The sequence below is a fragment of the Sorex fumeus genome, unplaced genomic scaffold (genome assembly GCF_029834395.1).
Source record: "Sorex fumeus unplaced genomic scaffold, SorFum_2.1 ptg000122l, whole genome shotgun sequence".
In the NCBI taxonomy this organism is placed as follows: domain Eukaryota; kingdom Metazoa; phylum Chordata; class Mammalia; order Eulipotyphla; family Soricidae; genus Sorex; species Sorex fumeus.
Window position 1 is genome coordinate 13,053,344 of NW_026606179.1, and position 14,480 is coordinate 13,067,823.

At 46.4% G+C, this 14,480-nt stretch overlaps 1 protein-coding gene across 1 annotated transcript in view; it reads right to left on the reverse strand.

Annotated features, from left to right (window-relative positions):
* SAE1 (SUMO1 activating enzyme subunit 1) overlaps nt 1–14,480 on the reverse strand; it is a 66,647-nt gene that overhangs the window by 36,093 nt on the left and 16,074 nt on the right. Inside the window, exons 3-5 of the mRNA XM_056136009.1 lie at nt 11,571–11,744; nt 8,152–8,294; nt 5,580–5,679 (exon numbers count right to left, since the gene is read on the reverse strand). Coding sequence (XP_055991984.1) covers nt 5,580–5,679; nt 8,152–8,294; nt 11,571–11,744 — 417 coding nt within the window. The remainder of the gene's footprint in view (nt 1–5,579; nt 5,680–8,151; nt 8,295–11,570; nt 11,745–14,480) is intronic.

A 14,480-nucleotide genomic window follows, 5' to 3' on the forward strand; every position in this document is an offset into this window, starting at 1 on the left:
TTCAGCTCTCTCTCCTCTCTTTCTCCCCCCCATCCCCAACCCCAGATTACACTGCACAATCTGTTAGTAGCAAAACCTTATCTACCTCAATACCCATCGATAGGCGGGCAGAAAAACAGAAATGGATTCACACAGAATGTCCTGTGGGCTGGCCCTGAGAACGGCTGTGATAACGGAAACCTGGATCTGGGCTTGGCAGGATCAATGCTGACAGCTTTGCAGGGTTACTGAGCACTTGGAACATGGCTAGTAGAACTACAGAAGAATTTTTGAAAACTGACTTGATTTTAATTAACTCTGATTTAAATGGCCACCTGTGGCTAGTGGCTCCCAAAATGGACTGTGAAGCCCCAGAACTACATACCAGCACAGATGGCCCCCTGGACAGAATGTGGTTCTTCAAAAGCAGGTGGCAGCACGCATACAATGTGGAATCACTTTTGAAGAAGCTCAAAGCATACAATTCTCCATATTGCCAGGAAATATACACACAGGAGTAAGAACAAAGGACAGCACGGGGGAGGTACCTTGGGGAGGGTACCCTGGGGGCCGTTCTCAAGCCACATGCAGAATGTTTTATTTGTTACTGGGGGTTTGGGGGGAGGGAGTTGGTTTTGGTGCCACACCCAGAAGTGTTCAGGAATTACTCCTGGTGGGGACTGGGAGATCCAAGCCCCCACACTCATTTAAGTCAGGTCAAGAGAATAGAATGTATGGTTAGGTATATTATAATTTATGCCTCTATCATTTTAAGTTTTATTCTGCTGTTGAAATTTACCAATACATTATAAAACACAAAGCCAAGTAGGGCCATACTCAAGCCCTCGGGGAGCCTTACTAAATCCACATGAAAGTACCAGCAGCCCAGGGCAGAAACAAAGGAGAACACTAAGAATGTTTTGGTTTTTGGGGCTGGAGCGATAGCACAGCGGGTAGGGCGTTTGCCTTGCACGCAGCCAACATGGCCAACACAGGTTCGATTCCCAGCATCCCATATGGTCCCCCGAGCACCGCCAGGAGTGATTCCTGAGTGCATGAGCCAGGAGTAACCCCTGAGCATCGCCCGTGTGACCCAAAAAGCAAAAAAAAAAAAAAAAAAAAAAAGAATGTTTTGGTTTTTAAGCTGGATACTGTTTACTATCATGCTCCACAACCTGCAGTAAGATGGCATGATTTTTGTATATTACAACTGAAAAAATCTGAGACTGAGGCTGAAGCAACAGAACAGTGGGGAGGGTATTTGCCTTGCATGCAGCCAATCTGGGTGCGGTACCTGGCATCCCATATGGTCCCCCAAGCACTGCCAGGAGTGATCCACGAGTGAAATGGCAGGAGCATCACTGGGTGTGGCCAGACTACATCAACAGAAGTTTCTTGAGTATGACTGAACTACTAGACTGAACTACTAGTATGACTGAACTAGAAAAACAGCAGTGGTCAAAACTGCCTGCCCTTGTAGAACTTAATTAAACTCCCGAGAAAGACAAGAGACACCCTAATAAATAATCTCAATGCCTGGTAAAGAAGGGAATGATACTGGTCACCAGGCATACTCTTTACAGCTACAGTACAGTGGGGAGGACTCTAGCCCTGTACATGGCCAACCTGGGTTCCATCCCCAGCATCCCATATGGTCCTGTGAGCAAAGCCAGGAGTCATTCCTGAGTTTAGAGCCTGGAGAAAGCCCTGAACACGACCAGGTAAGACCCCAAAACCAAAAAGTAAAAAGAGTAAAAGAATACTCCTTACAAATTAAAGGGAGAAAAGAGTATCAACAAATTCAAAGGGGGAAATCAAACAGTGAATGAATCAATGCTTAACAGTGGAATATCACAACTAATTCATGAAGAAAATGAATGGAGCCCAAATCGGTCACCGAAGCGGGGGCAAATTAAATCTGCACTGCTTAGCACGTTATCAACAAATCATACTTCTGTGCTTGTTTCCAAGTACTTAAAACAACCAGTAATCTCCATCAGGCATTAACCCATGCCCCAAACAAAAAGGAGGTAAGTGGGGCTGCAGCCATAGTACAGTGGGGAGGGCGCCTGCCTTGCACATGGCCAACCTGGGTTCAATCCTGGCACCCCATATGGTTCCACTGAGACTGTCAGGAGTGATCTCTTAGCAGAGCCAGGAATAAACCCTGAGCAGTGCGGGTTGTGGGGGAGGGAGAGAGGGAGCGAGAAGGAGAGAGGAAGAGAGAGGTAGAGGGAAGGAGAGAGAAAGAGGGAGGGAGAGAGCTACAATTCATAACCCAGGCCCTGAGTGTAGCCTTTCAATCAACAGTTTTTCTTGAATGATTAACATTGACACATTTTACCTACCACCTCACAAAATGTCTAATTCTCCTCGAGACTCTAAGGGGATTGATTCTCTTATAACCGGGTGAACTTATGTCTTTGGCCACTGTCTCTGCTCTCCCATTCCCTTCCTTGCTGGGGGGTGAGGGTAAGAGACACACACCCACAGTGCTCAGGGAACCATGTTAGGTAGTGGGAATGGAACTGGGATCAGGTAAATGCAAAGCAAGGGACTAAAGCATGTACTGTCTCTCCACCCCCACCTCGTCCTTAGGTAGCTAGGGCAGGTAACTCAACTGGCCTTAGCTTCAGTGGCAGCTGTGGAGAGACAACAGGACTGGGGTGCAGCCTGCATGTTCCAACTGACGAACACAGAAAAGACTCGTGTCTCCGAGTGTGGGAGGCCCAAGTCCGAATTACCCTGTCCCCTACACCTATGTCGGTCGCTCCTATGCTCTATAATAAACGCTGCTGCTCAGAACCCAACAAACTGGCAGTGACAGGCCAATCTTTCTTTTTTCCCTTGTTCCTTGACCATACCAGGTGGTGATCAGGGCTTACTGAGCCATGAAGTTCTATGCTCAGGGGATCACTCCAGAGTCGTACACAGCTCTCCAGTCCCAACAAGTCAATTCTTCAAAGTTCGTCATCCCAGGGCTGGAACAGTAAGAGTAGATAGGCATTTGCCTTGCATGTGGCCGAGCCAGATTCGATCCCTGGCATCCCATATGGCCCTGAGCACCGCCAGGAGTAATTCTTGAGTGCAGTACCAGGAATAACCCCTGAACATCGCTGGGTATAACCCAAAACAAACAAAAAAAAACAAAAAGCAAGAAAGCAAGAAAAGGAAGGAAGGAAGGAAGGAAGGAAGGAAGGAAGGAAGGAAACATACAAAGTTCTTCATCTGGCAGTCTGCATGCTTCCTCCCCTAACCCCAAACCGCTGCTTTCTCCTGCAACAGGGCATCAGGTGCATGCCCAAGTTCTGATCCTACTGAAATCTCTCCTGTGACTTCTCCTAGGCACCAAAGAAAGACCACGGAGCCCTAGCTCTGGGTTCGCCCTTTTCCTGCTGCTGTATTTATCACTTTAGGCCCTGTGCTAGAAAGGCCTAGTGTCTTCCTTGATAGTGTGAGAAACCACAGCTCTGTTTTTCCTCTTCGTTTTTGAACGTTTCTAATTTAGAAGCACAACGTGTAACCTTACAGCAAAAGTGGCTTGACACTACTGGGTTGAACTAAGAAAAAGGGGTGGGGGGTGGGTGGGGGAAACCCTCACCCGAAAGCCTTCACAGGAAACAGGAAGTGGCTGCTTCTCCACCCCCATCCTGCACTCCCAAGAGGAAGCCCAAAGAACAGCTCTGTTAACTCTAGGCAGAGGGGCAGACTCTGACCCTGGAATTTCTCAGTCGGAAGGCAACTTTGGACTCACAGGGCACTTAGTCAAAGGAGAGGTGGTATTTGGTGGCGAGGAGGCACAGCTGGGCCCCAGCCCGTGCTGCCACGTCCTTCCCCAGCGCTCCTGGAAGAGCCGCACAAAGACAAGGTTTGGAATCCCGGGGATTGTCAGCAGGAATGCACCGAATGCCTCACTACTTTAAGGGCTCAGGCTGGAATCCAAGCTGAATTGTCCAAGTGAAGCAGCTGACTAACAATGTCAGCTGGGGAATATTTTGATACCTTCAAATGGGCTCCCTGGAGGAAGAGGCCGCACAAAGGGCCCCGGGACTGAAGAACCCCGGGAATGGGACATGAGGGCCCCGAGTGCTGCCCACATTCTCCTCATAGCTTGAGAAACTGGCTCTGGGCAGAGGTGAAAGAGATTCCAGGATCCGCCCCAGTGGGCACCTTCAGAAGGGCCTCTCAGGACACTCCCCCGGCCTGTGCTCACAAGCTCCCTCCATTTCAATGGGAAGCCCCGCCTCCCCCCAAGGAGGCCCTTAAGCTGTAAAACTTTTCACACCAAGGCCAAGTGTCACACAAGTAAGAGGGTGTGATTTATAAATTGACAGCACCCACAAAGCTGCTTTTGTACTTCTGTGTTAGTTAACAATTTCTGCCCCCTCTCCCCAAACTCACAAGCTATTCAGATAAAGCCTGACTGGGCCTCAAAAAAAAGAAAGGAAGGAAGAAAGAAAAGGACCCAAGTTTTGGCCAAAACACCAATGTTCACTCCGGATAATTACGGTCCTGTGAATAGACACTAAAATTAGGGCTTAATAATTCCTCTGTATCACACTCACAGCGTCAGACTCTTCCAACACAAACATAAAAAGCAAGAAAAAGCCAATCTCCAGAGCAGCCTTGCTGGAGAGGCAGCACTCCCCCTCTGTGGCGGCTGCAGTCTCTTCTGTGGTTTCCGCACTCTTAGAATCCCCTGTTAGGGCCATTTTAGCTCGCCACCCTGACCAGCTGTTTTTCTTTCCCAACATTAAACCCTACAAAGCAGAGAGTAAATATGGGCTTGGCCACGTCTGTCTGCTCAATTCAACAGCAACAATTTTGGCCACTTCATCTTGTTTTCCTCATCACATAATTCCCTTCTCCGATTCCACCACTGGCTACAGGAGCGTCACCTTCTCATTCCCTTCCCGCTTCCCCCTCTCCACTGAGTTCAAATGACTCCACTCTCAACTCAAATGCTTAAAAATATACACCCCCGAGACCACTTACCGCCACGGAGCTGCTTCTTGTTCACTTGGCATTTAAACTCTCCTGTCCGCTCAGAACTGAAATCATTACACTGACTACTACTGGTCTTTAAAAAAAAATAATAATAACTTTCTTGGGGCCAGAGCAATAGTACAGTGGGTGGAGCATTGGCCTTGCCTTTAGCCAAATGGCCAGGATTCAATTCTCAGCATCCCATATGGTTCCCAGAACCTGACAGGAGTGTTCTCTGAGCACTGCTGGGTGTGGCCCAAAAACCAACAAATAAAAAACTATCTTTCTTCTGTAATAAAGGTAATGGCCAAAAAAAAAGCTTGACGCTGAGCTGCTGCATGCCACAGAGCCGAGCCGGGCTGCAGGCGTGTTCTCTTTAGCCTCAGGGCGGCACAGCTGCCAGAAGGTGGTCAAGTACAACAGGTCTGGGACAAAGTAGATGAAAAGTCTACGCTGAAGATTCTCTTGAAAAAAGACCATCTGGCTTCACTGGGTCACATTCCCTCACGCTAACAGCAGGCCGGCACTGCGGCCCGCCAAAAGTGGCACGAGCACAGACCTTGGGAGCCAGGCTTCCTAGGTCTTTAAGACAAAATACCTTTTTGACAAAATACCTTTTTGACCATAGTCGTCTCTGATGAGTCAAGTTTGGCTCTCTTGGTGTCAGGTCCATCCTCCTCTCCTTGGCTAGCTTTGGCAACTTTGGTTTTCTCCCTAGAGGATGACAAGGGAAAGAGCAGAGTTCCACTCAGAGACGGATGCCACCAGAACAGAGTGTATCCTCAAACAGGAAGATCACAGAGCAAAAGCTGTGGAGACAGAATCTAGGACAGAATCCCAGCTCTGCCATGGCGCTTGGAGGAGGCAGGCACCTACCAGGGGAGAGGAACGAGCCGAACCCTGAGAGCTTGGCTAGCAGAAATCATTTGGGGCTGGCAAAGTGGCCCGGCAGAAGGGCACCTGCCTTGCACATCCGAGTCCCCTGGGTTCAGTCCCAGCTGCAGGAGGGGAGAGGGGGAAAAAAAAGGGTATAAGGAGAAAGCGGAGGGGAGGGCAGAGAGAGTAGAAATTGCTTAGCATAACTAGTTAGACATGGTAAGCTCAAAATAACCCTGTAAATATTGCATCACGAAATAAAGAGAAGAATTCAGTTCCTCCCCTGGGCCATGAGGACCCCACAAAGGGCCTGCTTTCCCCTCTCTGACTTCTTCTCCATTTGCTTGAGGTTCATTTCCTGACATACACGAGATTTTGGTCCTTACCTTCATTTCGATTTTACAGACAAGAAACTTGCAACCCTGAAAATTTAAGTGGATTGTCTAAGGAGGCAAATAAAAAAAACAGCTCCTTTAAGCCACAGTGACAGTACAGCAGGGAAGGCACTTGCCTTGCAAACCCAGATTCGATCCCTGGTACCCCATATGGTTCCCTGAACCCTACCAGGAATGATCCCTGAGCTCAGAGCAAGAGGTAAGCCCCAACCCCAAACCCCAAAACAGAACAAACAAACAGTTTTCAACTCTTTGTAGCAATCCCTACCAACCACACTGACTCTTTCAATGGGGGGGGGGGGGGGGGTAGTCAGACTAGTCAGACATTATTGGCAAGAAGGCAACTCAGTAATTTGGCAATACTGGTTATCTTCTGCCATCTTCCATCAAGAAGCTCCCAACACTGCAGGCCCATCTCCATGGTTTATAACCTACACCTTCAAACTGGGAAGAACATCAGTCAGTTCCATCACAGTAACCATCGGACCTTGCCGTGGTGACATGCCCTCAGTGTGACTCTGGAATTCCCTAGCTAGCCTTCTTCTGCCTTGTGGTGCTGGGATGGCACCCACAGTAGAACACACTGGAAACAAGTGCTCAACAGCTTATCCAGGCCCCTAACTCCATTTCTTTTTCTTTTTTTAGTTTTTGGGCTACACCCAGCAATTCAGGGATCACTCCTGGCCCTGTGCTCAAGAATCACTCCTGGCAGTGCTTGGAGGACCATATGGTATGCTGAGGATCAAACTCAGATTGGTTGTGTTCAAGACAAAAGCCCTCCCCACTGTGCTACGGCTCCATACCCCTGGCTCAATTTTTTGTACAGCTTTCATCCTTCAACCTAAAAACACAGGCCCAAGGTCAAGAACAAATGTATACAATCCAAGGTAAGGGCCTGAGTGGCACTCAGCAGGCATATGTATGAATCACCTGTGTGAGGCCCTGGGTCCAAGTCACACTATCCTTGAACAACAACAACAACAACAACAACAACCAAAAAAAAACCCACCTCTTCAAAACCCCAACAATCCAAAGCAAGCTCTGCCTGAATGGGTGGTTTCACTCCTGAAGTGGGCAAAGTTGGCACTGAGTATCCACAGGACGTGCTGACTGGTCTGGGACTCAGCTCCCTTTACACTATAGACTGGGTCATCACTTTTTTTTCTTTCTCTTTGGGTCACACCTGGCAATGCACAGGGGTTACTCCTGGCTCTGTACTCAGGAATCACTCCCAGCGGTGCTCAGGGGAACATATGGGATGCTGGGAATTGGACACGGGTGAGCCGTGTGCAAGACAAATGCCCTACCCACTGTGCTATCGCTCCAGCCCATAGGCCATTACATTGGAAAGCAAATGCCAACTGTCTCTAATATGAACAGACAGACAGACAGACAGACACAGACACAGACACAGACACACACACACACACATACCCTTTTTAAACAATAAAAATAAAAAATAAAATGAACAAACATAACTTATATATCAGTGGAAATGACAATCAGTTCCCAACTGTTCTGGTTTTTTGTTTTGGGGCCACACCCAGAGATCCTCAGCAGCTAATCCTGGCTCTGTACTCAGGAATCACTCCTGGCAGTGCTCAGGGGACCATATGGGATGCCAAGAATCAAACCTGGGTCAACTGTTTGCAAGGCAAGCACCTTACCCACTAGATTATCTCTCCAGCCCCATTGCCAACTCTTCTAAGTACTAAAGCAATATACTCTCCTTAAACAATTCATTTCCTAGGAGAGAACAAATTACATTTCGTGCCAGAGACGCATCTCAGTGCAATAGCACATACCTCACCATATATAAGGTCCTGAGTTTGATCCCCAAAGCTGCAAAAACAAAAGGAGGAAACAAAAGTATATTTTGAAAATGCTCTGTTCTCCCACCTCTCCCAACACTTACTCTACAAATTCATGCTCTCCAAGATTGGCAAATGTGTATCCATGGTAGCCAAAAACATCTCCTGTGAAGAACTTGATGCTGTTTTTATGGCAGATCTGGTCAACTTTAACTATGACATCCCTGGAGCAGCAAGTTAGACATACCTGCAGAAAGAAAAGGGTTGGTGTGAACTTGGCTTACTATGAATCACTGCCCTGCTGTCTAAATAAATAAATCTTAATGAATAGTCTCTCTGAGCATGTCTAATGCCCATTTCAAACTGGTCCAACAGGTTCTTGGGAGCCTATGTCAGAAGAAGGAAAGACGGAAAAAAATTGCAGGTTTCAGCAAATCGAAAATGTAAATTACAAGATCCTTACATTCTTCATCTTGAACAAAATATGTTCCGCTGAAAAACAGGTCATTCAATGAATGCTTCCCTTAATCCAATACCATATAAAAGCCACATTCTACACTGTTCCTGAAAAGCAAATGACAGTAATGATCTAGCATTTACATGTTTTCTAAAGTATTAAACCTAATAAAATCTGAAAGAGCCATGTTGGAAAACAAACCCAATTTTTTCAAGTGACCCATTAACCAAGAGGGCATTTCCGCCCATCTATTTTTTTCTTCTTCCCCCATCTATTTTGAATAGTATGTTAAGAGATATGTAAGTCCTGTAGAGATTTTTTGTTTTGTTTAAGTGAAAACTCTATATGAATTTAAAGACAAAAAAGGTTATAAACCAAGTGACCTTCCATTCAGACTTAAAACAATTAACAAAGTTACCCTCTGTGAAATTCTTTCTTTTTTATTTTTTTACTTCTTTTCTGGGTCACACCCGGAGATGAACAGAGATGACCCCTGGCACATACACTCAGGAATTATTCCTGGTGGTGCTCGGGGGACCATATGGAATGCTAGGAATCGAACCAGGGTCGGCCGCATGCAAAGCAAACGCCCTCTACCTGCTGTGCTATCGCTCCAACCCCCTCTGTAGAATTCTTTCTCAGTGCTGCTAAGGTGTTCAGGTTATGATCCAGTAAGGAGAGATATGAAAAATAGCTACATTTTGCTGCATACAACGTTTTCAAGAAAAGCTTTCTTATCACTTAGGAGTGAACTTGCTTCCTTCTCAACACAGGAAGCCGTAGGGGAGGGCCCAGTGAGGAGGCTTAGCGGCAGAGCACCTATATCTACATGAGGCCCTGGTTTCCATCCCAGGCACTGCCCCACCTTACCAGGTGGCACCACAACAGAGGAAAAAGCGAGTGAGAGGGAGAAAAATAGCAGAAATCACCACAAAAGTACATTCCCACTGGGGCTGGAGTAATAGTACAGTGGGTATCGTGTTTGCCTTGCACACCGCCAACCCAGGTTGGATTCCCGGTATCCCATATGGTCCCTGAGCACTGCCAGGAGTAATTCCTGAGTGCAGAGCCAGGAATAATTCCTAAGCATTGCCAGTTGTTATCCAAAAAGCAATTTTTAAAAAAAAATTAATTAAAAAAAGGGGCATTCCCACTGGGCAGATCTCTGCTTTTGCCTGGCAGAATGGTTACTGAAGAATGGATGTATCTACTGCCATTCAAAAGTTGCATGGGAAAACATGAGCACAAACATAAAAGGTTAGAAAGTCAAATGCCTACAGGGGGCCAGGGTACATAGTAGATAGTATACAAATAGTGCAGTACATAGTCATAGATACTACTATGTATGTACATAGTATAGCTGGTAGAACTCTTGCCTTCCACATGGCCAATCAGGGTTTGGTCCCCAGCATCCTATAGGGTTCCCCAAGCCCACCAGGAGTAATTCCTGAATGCAAAGTCAGGAGTAGCCCTTGAGCTCCCCCAGGTGTTGGCCCAAAAACAAAAACAAAAATACAACCACCAGGGGACTGGAGCAATAGTACTGTGGGGAGGACATTTGCCTTGCACAAGGCCAACCAGAGCTCCATCCCAAAGGACGACCAGGGTTCCATCCCGTAGGGTCCCTCGAGCAATGCCCGTAGTAATTCATGAGTGCAGAGCCAGGAGTAACCCCTGAGCATTGCCAGGTGTGACTCAAAAAGCCAAAAACAAGAATAAATTAAAAACAACCATTGAAGCCTATAAAATTAAAATAAGTACAAAACCTACACGGACCAGTCAAATATGGTCCATAAGACAGTTATTCGCCCATATAGAGGCTAGAATTAATTATATAAGCAACTGGCCCCCACACTTCAGTTCTAACGAACCTTTCTAATTGAACACCCAAAATAAACCAAATGTGGTTACTATTTAAAAAAAAAAAAAAAGGAAAGGCATGTTCAAATGGAGAATGTGAGTACCTGGAGTTACAAAACAGAATGAATTAAAGGGGGAAAAAATGCACAGATGATCCATCATTCCAAGCCCAAATTTGAACAGATGCACATAAGACATAACAATGTGAATAGCAAACTTCCTAACCCAAATTCAAACTTCTCCCTTCATATGTAAAAACCATGTAGATCAACTGGAGAGACAGCACAGCAAGTTAAGGCACATGCCCTGCTTGTGGCCGACCTGGGTTACCCAGGTTTGATCCCTGACATTCCATATGGTCCCCCAAGCACTGCCAGGAATAAGCCTTGAGCATCACCGGGTATGGCCCAAAAAAACAAACAAAAAAAAAAAAGTAAAATTAAAAAACCAAGCCCATCAACTGTGACTATTTCACAGATGGCCAGCATGGGTCAAGCTTTCCCCAGGTTATAGGGAGCCAGGTCTAAAAGGTCACAGACAACGAAACTTACCCTCCCACCTTTGCAGAGACCTGGCAAGGAAACAAATGAGGCTGTCTCTGCCTCATTCAGGCTAGAACTACCATGATTCTGTCTAGTTATCCATGGCAACCTGGTCAAAGTGGCTATATAAAAGAGACAGACAGACTGAGATCAGGTGGGCTCTTTCTTAAGACAAAACACAAGCTGTAGTTTGGTATTTGGAACCAAAAATGTCTCTGCTACAGAAGCCAGTCACCAACTTGTTAAGTTTGGGGAAGAAAACATTTGGAATAAAAGTATAATAAAAATGTATCAAGGCTATGTGCAAAGAAAGATTCTAGAAGAAAAAACATCGATGATGAAACCTGACCTAGGGGAACATATGCCCCAAAAAACCACCAGACAGCAAGTGACAAACAGAATCAGCAGATCAAACAGACGGGGTCTGCCTGTCCATGTGTTCACCCTACTAAGGCAACGTACGAGGCAGCCCACTGGGGCGACATGCTGAGCCTAACAAACAGAACAGCCCATTGGGGCGACATGCTGAGCCTAACAGCAGAACAGCCCATTCTGCTCTGCTGAAAACTTGGGACCTCAAAGTATAATGCTCTAGTGGAATTAGTGGACACATAACTAAGAGCTTTAATTAACTGAGTTCCCACAGTAGATTTTACAAACTTACGGCATCAAACTGAGTGAAGAATGACTCAGGTTTCTTTTCTATGTTCTCGGTGTCCGCCTTCACATCCACCATGGGGTTAAGATTCTGAGCTCGCTCCAAAGAGGCTTCTGCTCTGTTCCGGCCAACAGACCCAGTCCGGATCAGGAACTGAGCTCCAGGGTCTTCTGGAGATACCTAGGAATCATTTTTATCTTTATTATTTGAACGGGGAAATGGGAGGGGAAGAAACGGGGAGCACATATCAAAACCCACAAAATTTTCATTTCATATAACTGAAATGTCTACCATCTAATTATATTTACTGTTCCCGCAGACATTGGCCTGATGCAGACCTCCTAGATTCTTTACTTCCAAGGCACCAGAACAGGAATACTGAACCGTCTTTTTTTTCTGGGCTCAGATGGCTAAAGAGCACCCCCTTGTGTTTAGAAAGCTAATTCACTCCAAACAGAAAAGTCCATGCTTGCTGGCTTCTTTTCCCACTTGGTTTCCAACAGCTGAGCAAAGAGATAGCACAGGGCCCTGCTAGTTTTCCACCTGGCTGATCCAGTTTGGTTATGGTCTGGCACTGCTTATGGTCCCTCAGCACCACTGGGTTAGGATCACATTACGGTATGGCAAAACAAAGCAAAACAGAATTTACTAATCACTCCAATATTACTCTTTTTGCTTTGTTCTGGGTCCACTCCTGACTCTGCATTTAGGAATCATTCCTGGCTGGCTCTGGGAACCACAAATGGGGTACCTGGGATGGGGCCTTGATCAACCAAGTGCAATGCCAGCACCTTACCCTGTTGTAGTACCCTGGCTACGAGCTCCTGGCTTTGTTTTGGGGCCATATTAAAAGGTGTTCAGGATTTACTCCTGGATCTGGCCAGAGGTCACTCGTGGAGGTACTCGGGGGATCACACTTGGTATCAAGGACTAAACCAGATTTGGCTGCAAACAAGCCATTTAACCCTTGTACTGTGTCTATCCGGTCTGGAGCACAGCGGGTAGGGCGTTTGCCTTGCACACGGCCGGCCCGGATTCGATTTCTCCATCCCTCTCAGAGAGCACAGCAAGCTACCCAGAGTATCATGCCCACACAGTAGAGCCTGCAAGCTCCCCTTGGTGTATTCAGTATGCCAAAAACAGTAACAAGTCTCACAATGGAGATGTTACTTATGCCCACTCCAGCAAATCAGCGAACAATGGGAGGACAGTGCTAAAGTGCTACTGCGTCTATCCAGCCCAGCTCTATGGAGCATCTAAGGTATTTTCCCCAAAATTCTATCTCAGGATCACTTACTTTTTCCATTTTTCATAGCTCCTAAACAAACTTAATGCTTGAACCAAAATCTGATGTTTCTCTCCCAAGCTGCTTGAGAGAGAGAGAGAGAGAGAGAGAGAGAGAGAGAGAGAGAGAGTTTCATCAAAGCCTTAGGTTGTTTTTGCTTCTCAGGGATCCAGGTTCACACCTGGCACTGTGAGGTTGCTCCAGCTTAGTGCTCAGGGAGAACTCCTGGTAGAGCCCAGGGGACCATGTGGTGACAGGGATGAAATCCAGAAATCTCATACATATGCACTCAGCACACTGAGTTTTCTCTCTAGGCCTGTACCAAGTCTTATATTAAATTATGAAGAGTAGTTAACTTCTTTGGGGTTTCCCATTCATATTTGACTCCTGTATGAGATGGTGCGCTTACCAGGAGACAACATCTACTGATTAGTGACAAAGCTGTCACTAGCCACCAAGGCAATGGAATAAAAGAACACTTCGTGTTCAAATCTTCGGGTTTCCTTTGGCAGCAGCCACCTGGAGTCAGATTCCTGGTGATCCCACCAACTGCTGTGAGTTCAGGCAGGCCAGCGCCTCATTTCTCAATTTTCCGTATGCACAAAATAGAAAGGATTGGGGCTGGAACAATAGTATAGCAAGAGGGGCTTGCCTTTTTCAACCTCTGGTACCCCATATGGTCTCCAAGAACCGCCAAGTGATTCCTGTGATTCCTGAGTACAGGGAAAGGAATAAGCTCTGAGCGCTGCCAGATGTGTCCCGGGGGCCACCCCAGGGGGGGAAAGGGTGTTGTCCCTCCACCTATTCCCCCTTGGCAGCTCGGTGGCCGCCATCCTCCAGAGGCCACTGGACAGACAGGTTTGGGCCCTCAGTGACGAGACACACGGGGCCACATGGGATGGGGGTGGAGCCAGCCTTTTCCTGTCCCAATGAGACCCTGAGTCGCCGCCCATGAACAGCCTTTCTGGCTCCTGATCAAGCTGTTTAACAGCCATGATCCCAGAGACTCAGGAACAAATACGGAACCCAGCAGGTTTTGGCAGAAGTCCCTCCAGATTTAAGTGTTAAAATTTTGAAATTTCAAAATCACACGGCCACTACTGCAGCCATGTGACATCATATGTTATTCATAACCAGCAATAGAAAACAAATTGTTTACGGCTGACTTTTCAGCATATCTAAGTGTTGGGGTAAAATCCCAAATAATAATGGTGGCTCTGGAGTCAAAATATTGAATGTGATCAAAGTAGAGAGAGAGTAATGTGGACATCATCTGCCCAAAGGTAGGGGGAGGGTGTGAGATGGGGGTATACTGGGGGTTTTGGGGGTGGAGAATGGACACTGGTGAAGGTACGTGTGTTTCATTGTATGACCGAGACTTAAACCTGAAAGCTTTGTAACTGCTCTCACAGTGATTCAATAAATAAAATTATAAAAAATGAAAAAAAAAGTAAGGTGGAGTTCATGCCCAATTCAATTAGCTAATCAATGGCTGAATAAATAGCAGTACACCTACATAAAAAAAAAAATACAAGCACACAAAGAAAAAATAGGAAGCATAATCCCTATACCTCTGAGTTGTGAGCACAAAAGGAGATCCTTACAAGTTCATCTCTTTTTTTGTTTTTTTT